General features: G+C 54.2%; 10 protein-coding genes across 10 annotated transcripts; 4 read left to right on the plus strand and 6 right to left on the minus strand.

The window, feature by feature from the left end:
* Positions 1 to 494: 494 nt before the first annotated feature.
* CLAFUR5_13900 (Asparagine synthetase [glutamine-hydrolyzing] 2) lies at positions 495 to 2,437 on the plus strand (the record flags this gene model as incomplete). Its single annotated transcript, XM_047913048.1, has 3 exons — positions 495 to 520; positions 570 to 644; positions 721 to 2,437. The coding sequence occupies 3 exons, from the start codon at positions 495 to 497 to the stop codon at positions 2,435 to 2,437; spliced, it is 1,818 nt and encodes a 605-aa protein (XP_047769112.1).
* A 391-nt stretch (positions 2,438 to 2,828) lies between these two features.
* CLAFUR5_13901 (uncharacterized protein) lies at positions 2,829 to 6,164 on the minus strand (the record flags this gene model as incomplete). The annotated part of the gene is made up of 1 exon (XM_047913049.1): positions 2,829 to 6,164. One exon carries the CDS (start codon positions 6,162 to 6,164, stop codon positions 2,829 to 2,831), a length of 3,336 nt encoding a protein of 1,111 aa, XP_047769111.1.
* A 1,964-nt stretch (positions 6,165 to 8,128) lies between these two features.
* Positions 8,129 to 8,791, plus strand: CLAFUR5_13902 (N,O-diacetylmuramidase; the record flags this gene model as incomplete). The annotated part of the gene is made up of 1 exon (XM_047913050.1): positions 8,129 to 8,791. The coding sequence occupies one exon, from the start codon at positions 8,129 to 8,131 to the stop codon at positions 8,789 to 8,791; it is 663 nt and encodes a 220-aa protein (XP_047769110.1).
* Positions 8,792 to 9,547: 756 nt separating this feature from the next.
* On the plus strand, positions 9,548 to 9,763 carry CLAFUR5_20106 (uncharacterized protein; the record flags this gene model as incomplete). The annotated part of the gene is made up of 1 exon (XM_059462946.1): positions 9,548 to 9,763. One exon carries the CDS (start codon positions 9,548 to 9,550, stop codon positions 9,761 to 9,763), a length of 216 nt encoding a protein of 71 aa, XP_059319185.1.
* A 316-nt stretch (positions 9,764 to 10,079) lies between these two features.
* Positions 10,080 to 11,180, minus strand: CLAFUR5_13903 (Cytochrome c peroxidase, mitochondrial; the record flags this gene model as incomplete). Its single annotated transcript, XM_047913051.1, has 1 exon — positions 10,080 to 11,180. One exon carries the CDS (start codon positions 11,178 to 11,180, stop codon positions 10,080 to 10,082), a length of 1,101 nt encoding a protein of 366 aa, XP_047769109.1.
* An 849-nt stretch (positions 11,181 to 12,029) lies between these two features.
* Positions 12,030 to 13,106, minus strand: CLAFUR5_13904 (uncharacterized protein; the record flags this gene model as incomplete). Its single annotated transcript, XM_047913052.1, has 1 exon — positions 12,030 to 13,106. The coding sequence occupies one exon, from the start codon at positions 13,104 to 13,106 to the stop codon at positions 12,030 to 12,032; it is 1,077 nt and encodes a 358-aa protein (XP_047769108.1).
* Positions 13,107 to 13,590: 484 nt separating this feature from the next.
* On the plus strand, positions 13,591 to 15,902 carry CLAFUR5_13905 (Ribosome quality control complex subunit 1; the record flags this gene model as incomplete). Its single annotated transcript, XM_047913053.1, has 2 exons — positions 13,591 to 13,812; positions 13,935 to 15,902. 2 exons carry the CDS (start codon positions 13,591 to 13,593, stop codon positions 15,900 to 15,902), a joined length of 2,190 nt encoding a protein of 729 aa, XP_047769107.1.
* A 926-nt stretch (positions 15,903 to 16,828) lies between these two features.
* Positions 16,829 to 17,682, minus strand: CLAFUR5_13906 (uncharacterized protein; the record flags this gene model as incomplete). The annotated part of the gene is given in 3 exon segments (XM_047913054.1): positions 16,829 to 17,113; positions 17,133 to 17,221; positions 17,253 to 17,682. The coding sequence occupies 3 exon segments, from the start codon at positions 17,680 to 17,682 to the stop codon at positions 16,829 to 16,831; spliced, it is 804 nt and encodes a 267-aa protein (XP_047769106.1).
* Positions 17,683 to 19,319: 1,637 nt separating this feature from the next.
* CLAFUR5_13907 (Methionine aminopeptidase 2) lies at positions 19,320 to 20,678 on the minus strand (the record flags this gene model as incomplete). Its single annotated transcript, XM_047913055.1, has 1 exon — positions 19,320 to 20,678. One exon carries the CDS (start codon positions 20,676 to 20,678, stop codon positions 19,320 to 19,322), a length of 1,359 nt encoding a protein of 452 aa, XP_047769105.1.
* A 1,610-nt stretch (positions 20,679 to 22,288) lies between these two features.
* Positions 22,289 to 22,933, minus strand: CLAFUR5_13908 (uncharacterized protein; the record flags this gene model as incomplete). Its single annotated transcript, XM_047913056.1, has 1 exon — positions 22,289 to 22,933. One exon carries the CDS (start codon positions 22,931 to 22,933, stop codon positions 22,289 to 22,291), a length of 645 nt encoding a protein of 214 aa, XP_047769114.1.

Below are 22,933 nucleotides of genomic sequence, written 5' to 3' on the forward strand. Positions count from 1 at the left end.
GTCGGTCACGCTCATGCTCGGAGGGCTTACACGCGTCCTGTGGCTTCCTTTGTTGATGTGTAAATACTGCAGCCTCCTTGGCCAAGACCACAAGAATCAGTAAGAATGCGATGTGTTGATTACGATTATCGGTGTCTGGTGGTAGAGTTGGCAGACGTCAGTCGGAAGTCCATGTGAGCCGTTTCATCTGCCTTGCCCGAAAGGCACGGCCAACATGGTATCCTCGTAACCTACTACTAGTAACACCAGATGCCGTGCATGGATCTCTTGCATAACCTCCGCATCGACTTATCTTATCAGATCGCCGAGTTTCGGCGTCAAATTAAGTTGTCACGATTGTGTCCGGCGGGGGGAGCCATTATTGAGTCAAACAACCTTCACACCTATCGTGTGACTGATACACTGACTGTCAATCCAGCAACACCACTTCGTCTGCTGTTCCAGCACATTCACTGCCTCCTTCACACCACACAGACAGACAGACAGCCGGCAAGATGTGTGGCATCTTTGCCTGCCACCAGTACAGCGCACGACCCACACATACCCGAGCGCGACTGACAGTCGTGTAGACATCCCGATGTACAAAAGTTTCGCCCAACCGCGATCCGTATGGGAAAGCAGGTGAAACACAGGGGCCCAGATTGGTACGTTCTGGAAAGAAATCAGCTATAATCTCCGACACTGCTACGTAGTTCTCGAGTATAGCTAACCTGTCCGAAGGTCTGGCAACAAGATCGCAAACAACACCATCCTCGTCCACGAGCGTCTCTCCATCGTTGGCATTGACACCGGTAGCCAGCCCATCACCAACGAAGACGACACCATTGCGCTGGCCGTCAACGGCGAGATCTACAACCACAAGATCCTACGGAAGCAGTTCGCAAAGCCCTACCCATTCAAGACTCACTCCGATTGTGAGGTCATCATCCCACTATACCAAGAGCACGATGTCGACGCACCAAAGTATTTGGACGGCATGTTCAGTTGGGTGCTGCATGACAAGAAGCAGGATCGCCTGATCGCTGCAAGAGATCCAATTGGTATCACAACCTTCTACATTGGACGGTCTTCCCAGACACCCGGCGCAGTCTACTTCGCCAGTGAGCTGAAATGCTTGCACCCAGTCTGCGACAACATCGAGGCATTCCCACCTGGTCACATCTACGACAGCAAGACCGATAAGATGACTCGATACTACACACCAAAGTGGCTTATGGAGCCCACGAGCATTCCTACAACACCATTGGACTTGAAGTTGTTGCGCGAGACCTTCGAGCGTTCGGTGAGAAAGAGACTGATGGCCGAGGTACCTTATGGTGTTCTGCTTTCGGGCGGTCTGGACAGCTCTTTGGTCGCTGCTATTGCACAACGTGAGACGCACCGTCTGCAGAAGGAGTATGCCCGTCAGCAGGCTTTGGCTTCCGGCACCGCCAGCCCAAGCATGGACGGTGTTGCCAACGGTGTCGTTTCCCAGACCGAGAACGGCATCCATGAGGAGGACTTGGCCGGTATCGACGAGGACTACCACCTGACGTCGGTACCACTTTTGTCACAACTCAACAGCTTCTCAATTGGTCTCCCAGGCGCACCCGACACGAAGGCCGCCCAAGAAGTCGCAAGACATCTCGGCACCAGACACCACTCCTTCACCTTCACAATCCAAGAAGGTCTCGATGCACTCTACGATGTCATCTTCCACCTCGAGACCTACGACGTTACCACCATCCGAGCAAGCACACCCATGTTCCTCCTCTCCCGCAAGATCAAGGCGATGGGTGTGAAGATGGTGCTCTCAGGCGAAGGCTCCGACGAGATCTTCGGCGGCTACCTCTATTTCCACAACGCACCCGACAAGAACGCTTTCCACGAAGAGACCGTTCGCCGTGTCAAGAACCTCCACCTCGCAGACTGCCTTCGCGCCAACAAATCCACCTCCGCATGGGGCGTAGAAGCCCGCGTGCCTTTCCTCGACAAGGAGTTCCTCGAAGTCGCCATGAACATCGACCCAGCTGAAAAGATGATTGACAAGTCCCAAGGACGCATTGAGAAGTACATCATGCGCAAAGCATTCGACACCGAGGGCGAGCCAGGCGCGAAACCATACCTTCCCAAGCACATTTTGTACAGACAGAAAGAGCAGTTCTCAGACGGCGTTGGATACGGTTGGATCGATGGTCTCAAGGACGAGGCGAAGAAGCAGGTCACAGATGAGCAGATGGTCGAGGCCACGATCCGGAAAGACAAGCCACACTGGGGCGATGACATTCCTGATTCGAAGGAGGCGTATTGGTATAGGTGCATGTTCGACGAGCACTTCCCACCATACTGTGCCAGCACTGTTATGAGATGGACACCGACCTGGAGCAAGCAGACAGATCCTTCTGGTCGTGCGATTGAGTCGCATGAGCAGGCGTACAAACCTGGTGAGGGTAAGTAGGTGGCTTGCGTAGATAGAGAGTTCTATACCAGAAGGACCACATACCGAGTAGAGCGGTGATGGAATTGTACGAATAGACTTCACAGCTATCTCCCGACGAGTCTTGCCTCTTTTACATTCCAAATGTACCGCTTGTGGTCAAAGACTGGTGATGCGTGGATATACGATATTCTTCTCATTGCACCATTGCAGCCATCTCATCATGTGCTAACTCTACATCCACATCCCGAACCACGAATCCCAAATCATCATCCCACCGAGTCGCGGCCCCATCGCGCTGACTCCCCTATACTAACGCCATGCTCCCATCGCTAATATTCAGACTTAAAACTTATCCCCTCCAATGTCCCAACCCGACGCGAAAGCATCATATACACCCAGCGACTACCTCCTACCTCAATCTCGGCGTATCCCACCCAAGCGGCTCCCGCGCGGTAGTAGCAGCGGAAGTACTACTACTGCTTTCCTCAACAGTCGCCATCGTCCTGCCCGCCTCTCCAGTCCCATCGCTCCGACTGCGCATTGATCGCATGCTTTCCTTATGCTTGATCGCCTCCCTCACGCTGTTGTTGCGACTCACGGCGCCATCGCTGGCGCTGCGCATACTCGCGCGATCGATATCGGCGTTGACGACTCGGAGCCTGGCTTTCGGGACTGTGAACATCACCTGGACGTCTCGCTTACTCACCGCGCCCTCGACGTCCCACTCTTCACCTGCTCGGCGATCGTCCTGGGAGGTTCTGCGAGCAAGACTTTCGCCCCAGTCGCCGGCGTCTAGATGAGGGTTGTCGCGGTAGGGCGCGAAGCTTTTATCCTGCTCCCAGTCGTTCTCGCCTCGCTTTTGTTTTAGCCAGGCTCCGCCGTCGGAGACTGCTCTTCGTGGCGTGGCGGTTGTGCCGAGGACTGGTTTGCGGGATCGAGTTGGTGAGGAGGATGATGTTCGGGGCTCGTCTTCGTATTGCTTCTCTGCTGCGTTGCTGGTGAAGGAGAAGCTACGGTCGTTTGACATTGCAGTGAGGGCTCTCCGGAGTGATCCGATGAGGCCTTTTTGGCGTCTGGGTGGAGCTATGCTGAGGTCGTGGTCCATGGTTGAGGAGCGACGTGCTACGTCCGGACCTGTCGCTGCCATGGCGCGTTGGTAGGGATCATCACGGTCCATCAACGGACGTCCGCCGAGAAGAGCTTGGCCTTCGTCTTGAAGCTGTGCAAAGTTCGACTTGGCGGTCATGAAGGAGTCTGTAGACTTTTCTGCGTTCGAAGGGCCAGCCAGATGTCTTGCTCTCGACTCGACAGGAGACCTCGCCCCGGAAACGGGCTTTCTGGTAGGGCGGTAAAAGTAGTAGGGCGATTTGCGCCCAGTGCTTGAGGCTGTACCCATAGTACTTGTACGCTCGTCCACCGGTGATTGAGCACCAGAGTCATATTCGACCTCACCCCTGCTCTTAGATAATGCAGCAGCGAGAAGCGCGCCAGTCCGTGTCGACATGGTTCTTGTGATAGATGTGCTGGACGCATGAGACCGCTGCGATCTTTCACTCAGCGTCGAAGACGTCCGATCGTCAGTCCTCGTGGGGGAGGAACGGCCATTCGACGATGCACTGGATGGGTCTGAAGGGTCGAACGGGCCATCCTGCTGCTCGACGATCATCCAGTTCATTGAGCCGTCCATTTCTGTGCTCAAAGGCCGTCTGACCGGGGAGACATCTCGACCGGCGTGTGTCGGAACGCGTCGTAATGTCTCAGGACTGATGGGGGAGACCGGGTGACTTCCAAGTGGATTTGGATCGGGGTCTGCGAAGGGATCTCGAATGGGCGTGGATCCGGCCTGCAGAGCGCGCTGCAGTTCTCGTAAACTCCTTTCTGGTGTTCGAGCCCCAGGGTCGAGGGCGTGCTCAACTCGCCGTAGTCGTTGTACGGCATCTGACTCCATGACCATCTCTTCATCCCCTCGAATGGAGTCGTCCTCGTCCGGTCGCTCGAGGATGGGATGAATGTTGCCACTGCCGCGGCTCGCACGATTGTCATCATATCGAGGTGCTGCATGAAACATATATGGCCTGTCCTGCATCCCTTTGCGGAGACCACGAGTTGGGCTGGGTACATGGCTGAACAAGCCAGTCGATCCTGTCTGCTTCATCTGATCCGCCGAGTCATGCTCCATGGCGTACACATCGTCACCTCGTCCATCGACGCCGGCGTTGTCCATGTTGTACGGACGCTCCAGGGCCATGAAGGAGCCGTCGGAGGAGTGACACATGAGATCTCGTTCTCTGTCTTCCCGCTCCTTCTTCAACTTTCTCATGTACCAGAAGTATAGGCAGGTGACACCAGCTAACGCCAGTACACCGATTCCAAGCCCGACTCCCAATCCTGTCTGTTGAGACGTTGTACTGAGAGGTCCCGAAGTTGATGCTCGGTTGTCCTCGGCTACTTGCAGATTCGATGGAGGGTTGTATGAGTCCACCCAGGCGCCAGAAGTCGCATTATAAAGGTACGTGTTCTGCGACGCCGCTCGTTTGGGTTTGGCAGTGGAAGAAGCCGAAATGGAGTACCCGCCAAAGATCATCATAAGCCCACCCGGCAGCATCGCCGCACCATGTCCATAGATTCCTGTATCTTCGGAGAAGAAGTCGCTGGATTGATCGGGTATTGACCACGTCCAAGCCTCTGAGGCAGCACCGCCATACTCCGAGCCCAGATGCAAGATAGCCAATTGTGGTTGGGCGGGATTTGAGATGTCCCCAACCCATCCCCCAAGCACAATAATGCTTGTTCCATCTGCGGAGAGCACTGCAGTATGGCCAGATCTGGGCTCGATGATGGCAGATGATTGTCTTTTGGCAAGGTCCGTTCTTGCGCCTGATGGTTGCTCAACAGGCACGAAAGCCCAGCTTTCCTGAGGCAGAGAGAAGAGCGCAACATTGGACATGTTGATAAAAGCCTGCTGCGTATGCCCACCAATGAGAAGAAAGTCCTGTTGCTGGCTTTGAGGTTGCCCAGTAGCGTTCATCGAGTATGTGGGTGTCAGCCCAGTGATAGTGAAGCCTGCCTCGGGAATGGGAGGCCCCCGTGTCGCAACAGAGCTCACGTCGTAGTTTGTGCCGTGACTTGTTGACACATCGGGATTGAACGAAAGCATGTTTTGCGAATAGCCAGCATCGCTCGTCCAATTAGCAGTAGAGGCGTTCGCAAATGGACACATGCCGCCAAACATGTAATAGCCCATGTCCGCGGCATCCTGGCTCACGGATCCAGAAAATGCGATCGCGTTGGCCAAGTAGTTCGCTCCCGTCCATGTCGCAGTTGACGCCAACTCATCCCGAGAGGTTGTAAACTGTGCCCATGTCCCATCGCCCTCGCTACTCGCATGGCCTGGTGAGAACCTCCAAAGTTCGGTGCTGTCTGAGCCTTTTATACAATCCCCCGTGATGACCGTAATGTTGCCAGAAGGGTCCACTGTCGCAGAATATGGACTTGAGCCACCATCTTGTAAGAAAGAGGGTATGTTTGACACTGCGATTGTCGTAAGGCCGGTAGTCGCAAACCTCTTGCCCAGTGCGAATGTGCTCAAGACCGCCTGCCCAGCAGTCTCGGCCGATGCCTGAAACACATATCCACTGGATGCATTGGGTGCAATCAGTATGCGCGCGGGATTGTATGGCAGCGGGTCTGCGAGGACGGCCTCAACCAGAGCCAGCAGGCTCCAGGGAAGAAGCGAGATCGTCATAAGAATATGAATCGTCGAGGTCGTCGTGAAGGCGGGGTGGTGCGTGTCATGGGCCGATGGTAGTGTCGTCGGTCCTACACCATGGTCTCGCAGCGTCTCCGGCACAGCATAGTCGTCGCGATAGAGTGCACCACTTGCAGCAAGACTGTGCTTGGTCGGACAAACGTGGGCAGGTTAGAAGGCCTCGGGCCCGGCGTGGCAGAAGGGCATAGGTCGGTCGAGTATATGGAGAGGCAGGGCGTGTGCATCCGATGTGTCGCGGTAGCCACCGAGCGTTCGAGTATCAGAAGAGACAGCACGTCGGGAAGGCCATGCGTCTGCGACCCTTCCAAGGGTTTTCCGATGTCGCGTCACGCCGTCAACAAGCCAGCAGCGCAGCCACGGAGAGCCGCTTGCAACTGCCCTCTAGTCTTGCAGCGTCCAGTGGTTGCATACAAGTATTGCGCAAGCGAGCGGCGACGAGAACGAATGGCAGTGCGGGCTTCCAGCCTTTGCTGATTCCGTAGCGAGCCGCGTGGGTGTGAGCTCGAAGATGGCTGGCGTGCTGTTTCTGTTTCAGCGGGGCCTCGAAATCGAAATCTCGTCGCCAGAGCAACGTGGAGCACCCGTGATTGCGCCAGGAACGGCTGCGCAGCATGCAGCACGAGCGGTCCATTGCAGCGAATCACCACTCCCCGAATGCCCGCCAAGATCAAAGAACGCTGCGAACTCATGGAGCTCCCCTGCAAACACCTCGTCTGGACGCGTGCTCCCCCCCACTGCCGAAAGTGAGACCGAAAGTGAAACTGGGAAGCAGCCTTGCCGACTGGGATCAAACGCGATGGCGCGTCCACCTCCGGCACACTTTGCCTGACCTCTTGGGCCTTCATCCACATCTTCGCCACGATTCGACGACGTTGGCTCCGTCTGCGATAGCTGTTGCACGAGGTGAATGGTGTGTGAACCATGTGAGCTTTCCGTGGTCTGCTGCAACGGCCTGCCCAAACCATGTCGCCGCGGTGCAGTTTCTTCCTCGACAGCCTGATCGTTGTGCATAGTTGATGGCGAAATGTGAGCGAAATGTCTGGCTTGCTGCAACAGAATGAGAGGCCTTAGCTCGCTGACAATACGACAGTGCAGATACTTTGATGGGTGCATTTGCTTGGAATAATAGAGTGCAGATTGCGGCGAGAAGTCTCGGTCTGCGAGAAGAGGAAGCTGCTCTGAAGGCCTGATTCCGCTCCAACGTAAGACCAACCTCACCTCCTGCCACCAACGCAGCCCGCGATGCTCTGCTATTGCTGGTACCGATTGGCCGTGAGCCGCATGTCATACAACACAGACAAAGGGCGGCCGTTTGAACGTAACACTGCCGATGCGACAGCATACCATCAGCTCGCAGCTGCTCATCATCAACCATCTCACGAGCAACGAAGCTCGATGTTTAGCTAACAATCTACAGCTCGTGCATTGGACCACGTGCACACCTTGGAGCAAAGCTAAAAGCACCTCAGCAAAGCTGGTCAGCAGCGATCCCTTCCATGTCTGCACATTTCTCGCTTACTGACCCGCAAACCTCACACGCCAGTCGAGGCTACGCACCAAGCAACTCGTGTCCTGGACCCCACGTTCCTTTGCATGCCACGTGCATGCTTTGCTATCTTAGCTACTGCGCCTCTAAAGCTTTGCTAAGCTTATGTCTCAATGGAGTCAATGCTCCTGCCTGTTCAGGCACTGAGGCATTGGAACGATGTCACTGCAGAGGCCACTACCATTGTCGATCTCACGGTAGTGATCTCAGGGCTGTCTTTACAACACAGAGGAAGCGAGAAGTTGACGTCAAGGGCCTTCTGCTCACTGTACCACAGAGTGATTGGTTGGAATGTGACTGACAGACAGTATAAGTAACACAAGCATCGTGCCCATCATCATCATCCCACATCCCAACCAACAAGCACCTGCCAACCCTCTCCAAGAACTCCAACATGAAGCTTACCAACATCCTCCCCGCAACACTGGCGCTCAGCGCCTCTGCCGCCCCCCTCGAAGAGCGCGCCAGCTCCGTGCAAGGCTTCGACATCTCCCACTACCAAACCTCCGTCAACTTCGCCTCAGCCTACTCCGGCGGCCTCCGCTTCGTCATCATCAAAGCAACCGAAGGCACGACCTACAAAGACCCCAGTTTCTCCTCGCACTACAACGGCGCCACCAGCGCCGGCTTCATCCGCGCCGGCTACCACTACGCCTCCGGCACCGGCGACGGCAGCCAGGAAGCGAAGTTCTTCCTCGCCAACGGTGGAGGCTGGTCGAACGATGGGCGGACTCTGCCTGGAATGCTGGATCTTGAGGGACCCTGCAAGTCTGTCAGCTGGATTAGGACGTTTTCGAATACGTACCACACGGCCACGGGACGTTATCCACTTCTTTACTCGAGTCCTAGCTGGTGGCAGTCTTGCACGGGGAATTCGAACGCGTTCGTCCAGACTAATCCGCTGGTGATGGCGTGTTATAATGCACAGCCTTGCACGCCGCAGGGGTCGTGGCCGTATTATACTATTTGGCAGTATAAGGATGCCAATGCGTATGGAGGGGATAGTGATGTGTTTAATGGGGATATGACGCAGCTTAAGAAGCTTGCGACGGGTTGAAGGGTGGTTGGAGATTCAATGGGAGCTTCTATGGCGAGATGAAGTCAATGGTCATGGACGGAAATTTGGGCTGACCGATGCTAGCTGAATAGCTCAATGAAGCTATTGATCCTGATTAGTCCCATTGCAGACTTCGTATGCATACCATCATTCATTGATCTACTGATGTCTGCAACCTGTGACCTATCTCTTCATTGTGAGAATAGTGCTTAAGGCTAGCTGCCTGCGAGCCCCCGTGATGACGGTGAACTGACAGGCACTGTCTTCGATGCGAAGCCAGATCTTTGTAGCATGGAGGGACGTTTCCGCGTCTTTTGCGAAGAGCTGTCACTGCGAATAATGGCCTTTGTGAATCGAACTTCGGCATCGCCGGCATTAAGGTGGCTGATGTCGCCGTGTGGACGGCTATACGCGCATTGCAGGGGTGCTCACGACATTGACTGCGGTATCCTCGGTCGTGTCGATGGCTCAAACGTAGCGACTTCTACACAGCTAGCAGCCCAAGATTGCTGTCTCTCGTTTGGACTAAGGAATTGTTCACCAGTGATACATGATCCCAAGGCTCGAACGGGAACTGGACACTGCCCGGGATGAGACCTCGTCTCAAGTGCCAGACTGCAGCGCACCACTTCCTCCAAGTCTTTCAATCGAGTCCTATGCGCCCACTCTCTTCAAACCCCTCCCTCCCCTTCAACGCTCCACATTCTGCCTACAGATCCCCTCCTCCCCAGCTCGCAGCACCCTCGACATCCGAAAATGCAGCTCCTCAACCTCATCCCAGCTCTCCTGAGCCTCTTAGCGACCACAGCACTCGCAGCACCCAAGGAACAAGCCTGCAACCCCGAGCAGCCGAATAATCCGTATTGTATGCCCGAGAAGAATGACGAGCCGAAAGTGGTGAGTCGGATTTATAGGTCTGTTTTAGGTGGATCTGTGGACGCAAGGGACTTTGTGGGCCGGTTCGGGGACTGATGAGTGGCGTGCGTAGAAGTGTGACCGGTATAATCGGGATCCGAGGTGTGGGTAGGAGGGGTGGAAGAGGGCGGTAGGGTGGGTGAGGGTGAGGAGGCTAGGGATTGAGAAAGGGTTTGGGGACTGTACAGAAAACAACCTTCAGCGTCATTGGCCGCTGCATGGACCGGTAAAATGGTGGTGCTCACGCCGTCTCTATACCTCCAACGCCACGCTATGCCCATCTCACGAGCGATACCTCTTTCAACGCCGCAAGCAGAACTCCATCAGTAGCAAATGGTCCAAAACACCACAATCATCCTCCAAGGAACCCCCACTACTCCGTCCTCTTGAACCTGATCCTCGCACCCTCATCCGTCTTGAACGGCACACCCAACTCAAACAGCTTGACCACCACATCCGAAAAGTCCTGGAAGAATTTCTCCTGGTCCTCTGCGTACTGCTTAGCATACTTGCTCATACTCTCATCCTTGATAATCGCCATATCCGTCGGCAACATCATCAGCGTCTTCGTGCCGGCATCTTCATACTGCTTTGGTCCACCCCATTTCTTCCATTGCCACTTCTCCTCGAAGAGCAACTTGTAATAGTCGTTTGTCAAAGTGATCGGTGAGAATGTCCAAGGCCCATCAAAGCCAGAGCGATCAGTATGACAACGGCCGAGAGCGTGTGCGCCTGACAAGGCGACAATCTCTTGATCGTTGAAGCCCATGCGACCAAAGATAGCGCGGAGATGATTCTGTTCCTTCGAGCCATCGGGAAGGCGGCCGTCAGGTGTACAGAATGCTACATCACGGTCGGAGCGGCCTGGGCGCCATGGAATGTCTGGGCCGCCCATCTCTTGCACTGCACAAGCGGCCGCGAGGGTCCAGAGGTCCGAGTATGTGATCCAGGGGAACTGTTCGTGGATAGGCTCGAGGAAGTTCTGTGCTACTGTGAGGCCTGCGTTTGCGCCATGGTCTTTCTCGGGGGCGAAGCGCATTGTTGCGCCGTTGGAGCCGCCGGTCTTGGTTCGTGCATCGTAGGTACCGGAGGCGTGCCAGCCGAGGCGGAGGAGGATGGGGCCGTAGGAGCCGTCGTCGTAGTCGTCTTCTTCGATGAGTTTGGCTGCGATGGCGTTATAGACTTCTTGGTAGTCTTTGGTGGTGGGAGTGAATTTGCTGGGTTCTTCGGCGAGAGCGTGACGCTGTTCGATGAGGGTGTAGTAGCTTGCAACACCGAGTGTTAAGCTTGCTGCTGCGCTGGACCAGATGTAGGTGCCGTGGTTGGTAGAGTGCGATCCTGAGCTGGAGTAGCCACGTCGTGCTTGTTGCTGGAAGCTACGAGCTATCGATTGCCGAGTTGCAGAAGTTCTGAAGGCTTGGGTTGCTGGCGTCGAACGTATTGCTCGCGTGAGGGTTCTGCTTGCTGAAGCCATGTCGGTGTTCGTAGGGTGATGTGCGAGAGGAAGGCTTTGCTTGAACTGAGTTATTTATAAGAAAGACACGCAGTGGCAAGACTGGTTCCCCAGGAGGTTTATGATCCAAGAGAATGTCTTCAGGTGTGATGGTAGGACACAACGAGGATGTGGTAAGCAGAAAGTCGACGCAACTTTGCTGGAACAAACAGTGTCGTACACCCATGCCTCGCTGTCCTGCACAGGCCATGTCCGAGGTGCGAGCAGCCGTAAAGACAATACCGATGTTATGGCGGACATATCAGAAACGTTTGCTTTGTCGTTCGGGGCCCACTCGAATGGCTATCGATACTGGGATGCCTTATCGCTGCTCACTTGGAGCGTCATGCAGCGACATGACAGTCACGCCATGATATCTCGATTTTACAGCAAGTGTAATATCGCTCAATGACTGATCTCTGCAGGGCGTGTCATCGTATGTCATCAAATAGCCAGCAGATCATCCGTACCTGCGTTTGCTGCGGGACATCACGCTAGAACGCGTCTCGAAAAAGCTCGGAAGTGCTACCCGAAGCGATCCTTGCACATGCGTCGCTCCAGAAGCTCCGTTTTGGGGAGCCTGTAGCGAGCTCGAAGCGTTGATGTTGTCCAAGACATTTTCTTTGCAAACTAGCACGTACGAGTGCACTTCTCCAGCTGCACACAGCGGCGTCTATGTGTCCTTGATGATCAAAAGGTCTTCGATGCCGCCTGCAAACATGTGCTTGTCCAGTGCGTCAGCGGTATCCGAGCTCGGATACCATCGCAGCATTCGAGCATCTGCCCAGAGAGACGTATTGCAGATCTGGTTCAGCATCCGATTTCGCTGGATCATGTCACAGCTGCGAATACCGTGGGATGTGCACCGCCTCTAGCGGTAGGCCGCGCGACGAAGACGGTCGCCCTTCCAGCTTGCCTTGCGCCGATACCATAGTAGATCTTGCCATCAGTATCGTTCCAGGAGTTTGCATCCTCACTTTGCGACCATCGTGTGGCTTGACTCGAAGTGCCTGGTATGCAAGGTCTCGGCGTGGTATCGTTACGCAGACAATCAGCTCTCAGAATGTTGAATCCGTCGCCAGCCAACGGGTGGATCTTGCGCAGCTGGACTACTTCAGGTATGGTCCAGTCCCGCTTTGTTTCGCTGAATCGTTCATGGCCTGTAGGTCGCCGGGACCAAACCTGTGCTGTATGAATCATGACACGAGGTACTTCGGAAAGATTGGCCTGATCGCGATCCGCCATCTGAGCGGCTTGTTCAATGGCCAGGATAGCTCGATCCTCAATGTGTTTAGAGTCGTGAGGGTAGTATAGCACTTTTGCACGACAACCACGAAATAGACGCGCCTCCACCATGTCCCAAACCATGGCCAAGGTCACTGGCTTGTTGCTCAAGTCTTGGTGGCCCCAACCTTTCGAAACGTTGAAAGGATCAGCATAAGTATCCTCATTCTCCTCGCTCGGGACGGGTGAAGTCTTCCACTGATGCCACCAGCCCAGCCTATTGATGGGTGGTTGGCAGACCAGCATACGTCTCCACAATGCATCCTTCCGGGCGAAAGCTTGTCGTGTTGGGATTTGGAGATCTGTACCGCCGCTAGCCCATGGAGTTCGCTGCAGGTCTGAAGAGCTACTCATACGGTCAGGGGTAGCAGTATTGACAGACAATATAGATCCAAAGCATTCTTCAATGAACGGGTTGAGCTCTGATTCGTCCAGGTGCGTGTCTGGTGTTGAGAACAAGTTCTGCTGAAGAGTTTCTGAATCGCAAATGATGATATTCCACACTTTGCACACTCGTTGACCATTCAAGAGCACGCGAGGGCTTGCGTTCTCCAGGAAGATGGTGACCAGCTCGTTGATTGCGAAGAAGCGATGGCAGGCATCGAAGCGTGGTGGCGTTGCCATGGCTAGAGGCTCTCAAGTCGAGCGGTAGTTGTGTCTGGCACGTGATTGTGGTAGTCTCATGACAGGAAGTGAAGTATGTTCTGAGCCCTACAGGGATTACTGCTGGTGGGGCCTGGCAGTGTGCGAGTCGTGTCAGCGATATAGCTCGGTACCTCTGACGTGTATGGAGTCATAAGGCGAAATTGCTGTGCATGGGATGAGCAGGCCGATGAAGTGAATGACTTGATAATTGATGTCGGCAGGTGAGAGGAATGCTCAGACCCTCACGATGCTCACACGGGGGTCTGAATCTCGTCAACTGCGTCATCGAGGGGACGGCAATGATACATGTATTTGCATGTGCTTTCATGTTGCTTCCGCAATCACGGGTTTGACCTGCCCAAGGGATCTCCAATTCGTAGATTGACCAGAGGCACAACACTCGTATGCCTTCTTCCAATCTGAAGACACCACCAACAGCAATTCGAGCTCAAACACGATCGTAATGTCCTCTCGCGCTCTGCGCAAGGCGCAACGCGAGAAGGAAGAACAAGATCGTCTAAAGCAACTCGAGCAGGAAGCAGAAGCTTTACAGGAAGAAGACTCGGACCATGAGGTCCCCGCTGCACAACCGAAGAAGAGTGCATTCGCCGTGCTACTCGAGGACGACGATGACCAAGTTGAAGAGGCAGACGATGGCATAGAAGAGGACGATACGACCCCAGAGGTACGTCTCTGAAGGAGATCAGTGGCTGAGAGCATGGTGGACCGCGCGAGATATGCGCTGCGCGACGCACTCCACGTACACCATGGTCTTCTTCGAGTATGGCTAACACTGCTGTTTGTAAGGTGCCTGCGACAGCGTCCATACCAAAGACAACATTGAAAAAGAAGAAAAAGAAGAAGAAAGCCAAGACTACTGGAGGTACAGCAACACCAGAAGTTAGCAAAGAGCAGGAGCTAGATGAGATCGACGCGGCACTGAAAGAGTTGTCCACGAACAAGAATGGCTCACAAGCCACTACTACAGCTGGCATCGACCAAACAGTCAATGAAGCCAGCAAGCTACTTGCGATCGACTCGAACCACCTCCATGCGCAAAACGAGATGCGAAGACTGTTTGGACGTGCTGCACTGCAGCAAGATGAGGACGAACAGCCAGCAGCCGAAGCCGTGGGTGGCAACAGAAGGCAGCAAAGACGAGTACAACAGGTCGGACTTGCACAAGCTCTGCGAGGGCAACAGCAGGGCGGTCGCTCCGGCCTTTCAGCTATTGCACTAAGACGAAACATCTTCATCCAGGGCAAGGAGGAGTGGCCAATGGCAACAAGCGGTGGTCTCAGCATGGACGTTGAAGAGAAGCGAGCAGATGGCACAGTACTGTATCGATTTGTGCACAACACGGCCTACCAGGATGTCCAGTCACAGTTTGAGACATGTGTGGAATCTATGGACCCAAACCGACTTGTTGCTCTTTTGCGACTCAACCCATACCACATATCGACACTGCTTCAGGTATCAGAGATCGCCAAGCAGGATCGAGACCACGCTACCTCTGGAGATCTTCTCGAACGTGCTCTTTTCTCCTTCGGACGAGCTGTTCACAGCACATTTGCCAAAAACTTGGCCGAGGGTAAAGCACGACTCGACTTCAGAAGGGCAGAGAATCGCGAGTTTTGGCTTGCGAGCTGGCGATATATGCAGAACCTGACAATGCGAGCTACATGGAGAACAGTCTACGAGTGGGCAAAGCTACTGCTCTCACTATCGCCAGAAGACGACCCATATGCACTTTGGCTTGTGCTTGATCAGTATGCGCTAAGGTCGCGTCAGGATCTTGACTACCTCAACATTAGTCGCAACAGCACTTTCAGAGCCGTTCACCACGATATGCCTAATGTCCAGCTAAGTCAAGGCTTGGCAGAGTTTCGAGCTGGTAACCAAGGTAAGGGCAAGCAAGCATTGTTCACTGCGATGGGCCAATACCCTTGGCTCGTCGCGAGATTGTGTCAAGAACTCAACATTGACCCTCCACCTGGTGTTTGGGGCAAAGAAGCAAGGACAGAACGAGAAAAGCTACATGCAGAGCTTTACGCGACTCGAGCAAAGGATCTCTGGAATACTCCGGAGACTATTGCTCTACTGAACGAAATTGCTAGTGCGCTACCTCCCGACACACCATCGGCAGCAGTAGACGCAGACGACATCACACGGGAAGAAGCACGCCACGTACTCCTGTCTGACGTGCCTGCCCTCATTGCCCTGATTCCTCGAAGCTACACTGCGCAACTCGAGAGCTCGTCGGATCCACTACCACCGGACGACTCGTACATGTCATACCTGTCCCGAGTCAGTGGTCGGTCGAGAGGCGGTGGCGGCCATATGGGCCTCGATCAGATCGAGAACAGCGTCCGCGAGATCCAGAACCTCCATCAGTTCTTCGCGAGGCTATTTCCATGGTTCAGACGTGGCGGTGAAGCGAACGAAGACGCTGAGCATGACAACGATGGTGCTGCTGATGCTGACGAAGGTCATGTTATCGACGAGGAGGCTATGCCTCCCGACCAGGAGACTCTTATGCGCCAAGTCGAAGAAGCTGGCTACACGCGGGCAGAGTTCGCAGAGCGAGCGCAACGACTTATTACTCTTCAAGGCCAATTGTTCGGCGGCGGTACTGGAGTCGGACCTGAAGTCATGGCTCGGATCGCGACGGAGCATGTCAACAATGCTGCTATGCGCCATGAGGATGAGGAAGGCGAAGGCGTGCCAAGTCAATTCCATCAACCACGAGTGGAAGACGAGACGGACGAAGGTTGAGCTGCCCTTATCTCGGCCTTTCTCGAACCTGCTACGCTACCACGAAGTGTTGATGGTACAGCTCGCTCACACTGACCTCAAGAGTGCTCAATGTGCCGCTACTGCTACTCGTGGCAGCTCAGACCGAATGAACCCACTTTGATCGCACGATGTGCGCCTGGGCAGCCATCTACCAGCATCGCCGTGGGGGGAGACAAGAAGTACTTACCCCCTCAACCGCTACGTCTTGGTGCGTTGCACAGCAGCAACCCCGCTGGAGTAGTATGGCGAGCAGATCGCCTATGCACTGCCCCTCGCTTGACGGGTTATGAAGTACTCGCCCAGTATACGAACACCGATGCCTGTAAGCAGTGCTCATGCTTCTCAATTGTCTCCTTGTCACATTTACTTGATTCCACGTCCCACTTCTTCTCACGCTGTCCTCATCAAGAAAGCAAAGTGACACAGTTTGGTGGCCTCGATCACCGTCTCTAGACAACACCGCATACCATGAATCTTCACCATGACGTTCACTTCAATTAAAAGCTTCGACCCAAGGACTATCAGTTCAGGGGATCCGCTTGTGAATATCGCCGTTCTCCAGCAGCGAGGGAAGTTCGATGTGGTTATGATCAATGGGAGGACACATCAAGTGATCCATGAAGATTCTGTTCCGCCTGAACGGTCTGCGATAGCTAGATAACCTCAAATGACGATCTTGACGTCTGATAGAATGGCTAGTTGCCGATGTTATAGGCGATGGCATTTCCTTTAAGGCAGCTCCACAATCGAGAGTATCACGACCAACCTCCGAGGCTCGTTCCGAATCTCCAGCCTCATCGACCTAAGCGCCAAGCACCCACGCCCACAGACTTTTGGGATGGTGATTGTCGTTGGACCTTGCGTCAAGCATCAGGTGCCACAAAGAAAGCAGGTAGAGCTTCAGACTAGGGTAAAGTCTTGTAGTCTTGCACCCCGAGCTTCCAAAGCATCGACATCACAGCGCGGATCTTCTGACTTGCTCCGTCGGATCTCGCCTGTGTCTTTGTGCTGGTAGTAAATGTGATCAGGCTCGTGCGGAACTGTGATATCTTCCCACTCCTCGGGCAAAGGAGGCAGACGCGGATCATGGTATGACACCTCTCCGGTCTCAACGTTCCTGAACCTGTGGTCGTGATATCCGTCCTCCTGAGTCCAGACAAGCTCCCACGGATGAGGTCAATTGCCAAGGACTGCTTCGCCAGCCATCACACCCTCTACGTACGCCTCACCCAGGACTTGGAACGTTGCGTCATGCAGAGGCCGCAGTACGAGTGGGAGTTCGCATCCTAGGAGCACGGCTACCACATCTCCCTTTTGAACAAGGCGCACCCAATCCTAGCTTATTGCCGTCCATGATGAAGATACAGCGCCCTGCGGCACATAAAGTCATCTGCTGGACAAAGTATCGCTCCGAGGACTCCAAGACTGAGTCCGGACGTTCGATGATGTGGGAGAGTGTGCTCACAAGCTCTGACGCAACTCCCAGCCGTGCATAGGAGGGCACCATGCAATCGTTGACTTCACCAGCGCAAAGCACCGTGGCTAGAGTTTTCAGGGTGGCTAAGCCCGCGATCTGAAGCGTTTTGACTGCGAGCCGCGACAAACACATGGCACGCTCAGTGAAATCCGTCATGCCGAGAGTAACATTCGATGGCACAGAGGTCGAAACAGTGCCTACATACAAGCCCGTGAGCGTTGGTCGTCTATCGTCAATATTTATAACCGCACTCTTGGCTCCGCCACTTGCAATTCCTGTCATGTATCTGGCGCCAGTTTGCCGTCTCCTAGACCAATCTGGATCCCACGAGGGTAGCGTGGTGCGCGAGTCAAGTGGTGCGAGATGGAGTAGAAGACTCAAGTCATTGCGCTGGAGTATGTACTTTGTAGCCCACTCAGCAAGACTTCCTGACATGACTTTGTGTAGTCTGGCTTCAGAGGTATTGTGTGAGGAGATATTGTGGCCAAGGCTTGAGAAGTGTATAGTCGGTCGCTGGGGCGTTGGCAGTCGGACCATCGCATGTTTTTGAGCTGATCAAGCTGCTTCTGGGCAGCGCGGTCGCAGAGCGAAAGGGTAGCTCGTAGCCTAGAAATGAACGCCAATCGATCTCGGCCCCTGATAAATTTATCCTCGCAAGCGAACACGAACGTCCGGAACTGATGCCATGTTATTTCATAGGGACCGCAGATCAGAGAGGACTTTGCATCTCCTATGTGTACTTCTTGCCATATCCAAAACCTTGAGAACCACAAACAACGGAGTAGGTTGGCCAGCGCTGACACATGGTTTTCTGGTAGAGGCGCTACACCTCCGAAGTCCAGCCAAAGTCGCGCTTCCTTTCCGCCATTGAAAGCCTCGATATTGTTCAACTGCTTATCGTAGGCGACGTGGGTACTGATCTCGCGGATCCGAGCCATGGCCAGATCGCTGTCCTGAGAACGAGGTCCAAGCCAGCATAGAACTCTTGCAGCTCTTCGATATATCGCAGTCATCAGCTGCACTTGATGTGCTCGCTCCTGCAGGTTACCCTGATCGATACAAATTGCCTCCACCCACAGGTACCGCGTCTTTTTCCTGTATCGAAGGTGCCTCAGGGCCAGCGCGCAGTTGCGCGTCACCTTCAGCGTCCAAGAGTGCCGTCGATCGCTGATATTGATTGTCGCCGGATCAGATTCGGAGCCCCAGACATATGACAGAGCTTCGTATTGCCTTCTACGCAAGTGCTTGCATCTGTGAATCGATAACTTGACGCGAAGCGGAGATCGCCAATTTCCGGGCGATAGGTGCAAGATTCTTATTTCGTCTTTCCCGTAGTCTTCTCGCAGTGCAGAATAGGAGTATGGCTGTCGTCGTTGAATTGGTGTCGAAAGTAATGTGGTTTGTAGCCATATCGGGATTGGCTCATCCGGGCATGTCCAAGCTCTCCAGGTATCTTCTATACATCTCTTTTCAGAGCCAATCTGTCAAGAAGTGGCCGAGTCGGAGGAGCGGCCTACATCTCAAAATTCTGAGCCCAAAGAGAGGCGATCAAAGCTGCAAAGGGACGTACCGGTAAGCAGCTCAGCCCTCTCATGCAGCCATGCCCACCCTGCGCCACCACGAATCTTGAGGCCGCACCTCTGTCCGATGATCAAGAACTGGGTACGGACACAAGCTCGGAAGGCGGCGTGAGCAAAAGGCGCGGTATTGACGGGCGAGGCGGGATGAAGTGAAATGCAAAGCTTCGACGACTCCTGCCCAAACATGGTCATGGCAACATGCTGACACACGCAACCGACGACATGCTGAGCAGCAAGAACAATCGAGCTCACTGTAGCGATACGTAGTCTTCTACTGAACGCCGTCCTATGCATTTCATGATCCATGCCTCCCAGTCATACCTCGTTCCTTGCCACAGCCTAGTAGTCCTCGCCACGACTCACGACCTCCTTCACATTCGGCCTGAGGAGAATCGTGTGCTCATATTGCGCAGTATAGCTTCCCTTGATATCACAAAGCGGCGGGTAATCCTGCACAATACCGCTCTGGACCAAGTTGTTCAAGCCCAGTAGGTACTTCTCATGTCCCAAGCGATCCAAGTATCTCCGGCAGAAAGGTAACGTGCCAAAGTTTTTGTCAATCGACTTGAGTAATGTCTTCGCACTCGCCACGCGTAGCGCGACCTTTGGTGCGTCTGGCATGCGGGCGTAATGTGATGTCTCCATGTCATCGCGAACAACACCCTTGCCTGTCGACCCGAAAGTCTCGATGGCGTAGGTCTCGCCTTCCTCCATCTTCTCGTTCGAGCCGCCCTTTACGATCGGCACGCTCTTGCCCGCACTGCCGCCGTGGATGCTGAAGTGGCCGATGGTGTGTCCATTGAGGTTTCTTATGGCCTTGACCGGGTACGTCTGTCCGTTGATCTCGACCTCGTAGCTCTCCATAGCTTCCTGAATGCCTTCTCCGATCTCACTCATCCGTGCATCGATACCTGCTAGCCTAATGCCGGTGTTTGTGGCATCTTTGACTGATGCAAGGAGGTTGTCGTATTGTGGTTCGAAAGCCATTGTGAATGCACTGTCTACGATTCGCCCGTTGACGTGTACACCGAAGTCGACCTTCATCACGTCGGCTTGCTGCAGGACCATCTTGTTGCCGGCATTTGGTGTGTAATGTGCTGCACAGTGGTTGAGTGAAAGTCCTGTGGGAAATGCCACGCCTGCAATCAGGTTGTCGCCCTCCTCGAGTCCAGCGTGTCCAGTCAAGCTCCGTGTACCATTCTCGATTGTCTCGGCAATTTCTGTAAGAGTCATGCCAGGCTTGATGACCTTCTGTGCATACTTTCGCACTTCTCTATGCACCTCTGCGGCTTGCCGGTAGTCTGTGAGGAAGTCCGAGTTCATGCGGTCAAGATGTCGCTTCTCCTCGTTTGTCGTACGGTATGCATTGTCGTTCTTGTAATCGACCTCCTCGCCAATAGGGTAGCTGTTGTCTGGGAAGAGGTCTGACACTTTCCTCGTGGGAGGAGCAGTCTGTGCCTTTGCGCCGCCGCCTGATGCGCCTGTACCGGCCTTCTTCTTCTTGCGTGGCTTTCTCTTCTTCTTTTTCTTTCCTGCGCCCTCTCCTGCCCCTTCACCTCCCTCCTGTTGTTCGTCGGCCTCATCGTCATCGGAGTCGCCCGCTTCTAGGTCGCCATTTCCGTTCGCTGTGGATGTGCCGTTCTTCTCCTCAGTGAGCTTGAGGGCATCTAGGCCCGGCTCGGGAGTGACAGCAGACATTGTGGGTGGTATTTGTTGCTGCTAGGCAGTGTAGAGCATGGAAGAAATGGTCTCCAGAGGAATGAACATATCTCGACCCCACTTCGATAAGGCGTGAAAATTTGATGACTACTTTACGGAGCAAAACGTGTGTTTAGAGCCTCGATTTTTTGTTGCATTCATCAAAGTCATGATCGATTCATTTATGAGATCCGACTATCTACCGCCTATGCTGCATCAATTAACTCTACTCAGATCCATCAATAATGCCCGCCGATGTGCCTTGAAGCAATGCAGTCTCAAATGCCACTTGCCGCGAACAACTCATTCCTCACAGGCATGGCAGGCAGGCGATTGATTGATTGATTGTTCCATTAACGTGCTATTTGAGTCCTAGACTATGTAACACGGGTCGTATCCACGACCGAGTTTGTTAAACAGGTACGAGTTGCGCAGCAGTGGAAGACGGCGGATTACACGAAAGACGAAGAAGGACCCAATAGGATAGCGTGTATCTACATACAGTATCGCCGGTGTTGGTGTAGGTAGATACTAGGTGTCCGGATGTTTGCTAGCCTATGGGCTGGCAAACCCTAGTCACGTGATCTAGTCACATGACACACCCACACCCACATGCTTGTCCTGCGGCCTGTATGTTCTCAACAGAGTTCAAAATTTAAAGAGAAAAGCCCCGCGTACCCGGACGTAAAAACTCTTCGAAAGATCGCGAGCTCGCGCTCGGTATTTGTAACAAAGGTCGACTAATATTGCTGCGGTAGTAGGCCGCATCCCGGTAGTAAAATTTGTCGCGGTCTTGTCGCCCGGGATAGACGGCAAATTGCGCCCGTGTTTCTTCGCTACGCCGCGCCGGGTAGGCCCGCCGTACGCACGCCGAAAACCGAGAATTTGAGAGAGAGAGAGAGGCTGTATCTCGAATGACCCGTCCCCTCCGAGAGTCTTCGACCGCCTCCTTCGTACGATATCCCGAGATTTGGTGTCTCGCTCTAGATTCGTAGCGAGAGCGCTCGCTTTGTACGGCCGTCGTTGTCCGAAGAGAGAGTCCGCCGCCTTCTCTCTTCTTTCGAGCAGTTCCGAGTGTCTTCGTTAATAGATATCCGGGCGTATCCTCTCTTCCCCTCTCTTCTCTTCCCTTCTTCTTCGTACCGTACCCTAGGTTACCCGTCGCGTTATAGGTTTCGAATAGGCGTCGCTTTTCGTGTTTACGGCTAAGCCGCGATTCGAGAGGGGGGTTCGAGTTCGAGAGGGAGAGTCTTAGTTTCTCTTCGTCGTAGCGAAGGTACTTACGTCGTCCGCCGCGTGAAGGCGCTCTCCGTAGGACGACTGGCAGGCAGGCGAGATGGGCGTACGCCCAAGCCTGCTATCCGTGGAAGCGCGTTGCTGGAGGTTGTCTACTTGCAGATATCCTCCATACTTGAACCGGATAGCATGACCTAGCCCATCTGGCCCGTGGAAGCACAACGCTTCAGCCCTTCTGCATCGATCGATCGGCACCTGCAATGAACACATGCCAACCTCTTTCAACCACTGGCAGGCATCGACTGCGTCAAAGGACGCTGTCATGAAATATCGAAGCAGCCTGTTCGGGTTCCGCCGCTCATCATACTCCACGATCAGAACTGCCTGATGCCCTCCCCACCGATCACCATATCCTGCCCCTTTTCACTGATCTCCTTACTAGGCTGCACCCACACTTTACTCGCATCCTCCCTCCGCTCGGTTCCAAACTTGTCCATACAAAATTTCAAGACACCCTCGACCTCCCTCCTACTCTCACTTTCCAACTCCTCCCTGCTGCCCGCGCCCTTCTTGATCAGCCCTTCCACCCCGTCAAGGAAGTCCCGCGCCTTGCTTTGTGGCGGTACTTTCTTCTCCACATCACTAACCTCCCCCTTCTCGTCCTCACTTGCCTCACCCCATATCCTCGCAAAAACCTCACTCTCACTCACATCGCTATACCAGGCTCGAGCATTATCCATATCCCCTTCGATGCGGTGCAGGATACCGTGGAGGTACATTGCGGTGTGCTCCGGCGAGGACTGCATGTGGCGGACGAGAAAGTGGGAGGAGGGGAGGTCGAGGTTCAGAATGTGGAGTAGGGCTTCGAGGGCAGGATGGAGGTAGAGGGTGGATATTTTGTCTGTTAAGGCGGGATCCCATGATTTGCCTGGCGGGAGGAGGGGAGCTGGGGCGGATTTGAGGGTGGTGAGGCGTGAGTCGAAGGAAATTTCGCTCCTGGCGGGAAAGATGGAGGTCAT

Source organism: Fulvia fulva, chromosome 12 (genome assembly GCF_020509005.1).
Source record: "Fulvia fulva chromosome 12, complete sequence".
Lineage (NCBI taxonomy): Eukaryota > Fungi > Ascomycota > Dothideomycetes > Mycosphaerellales > Mycosphaerellaceae > Fulvia > Fulvia fulva.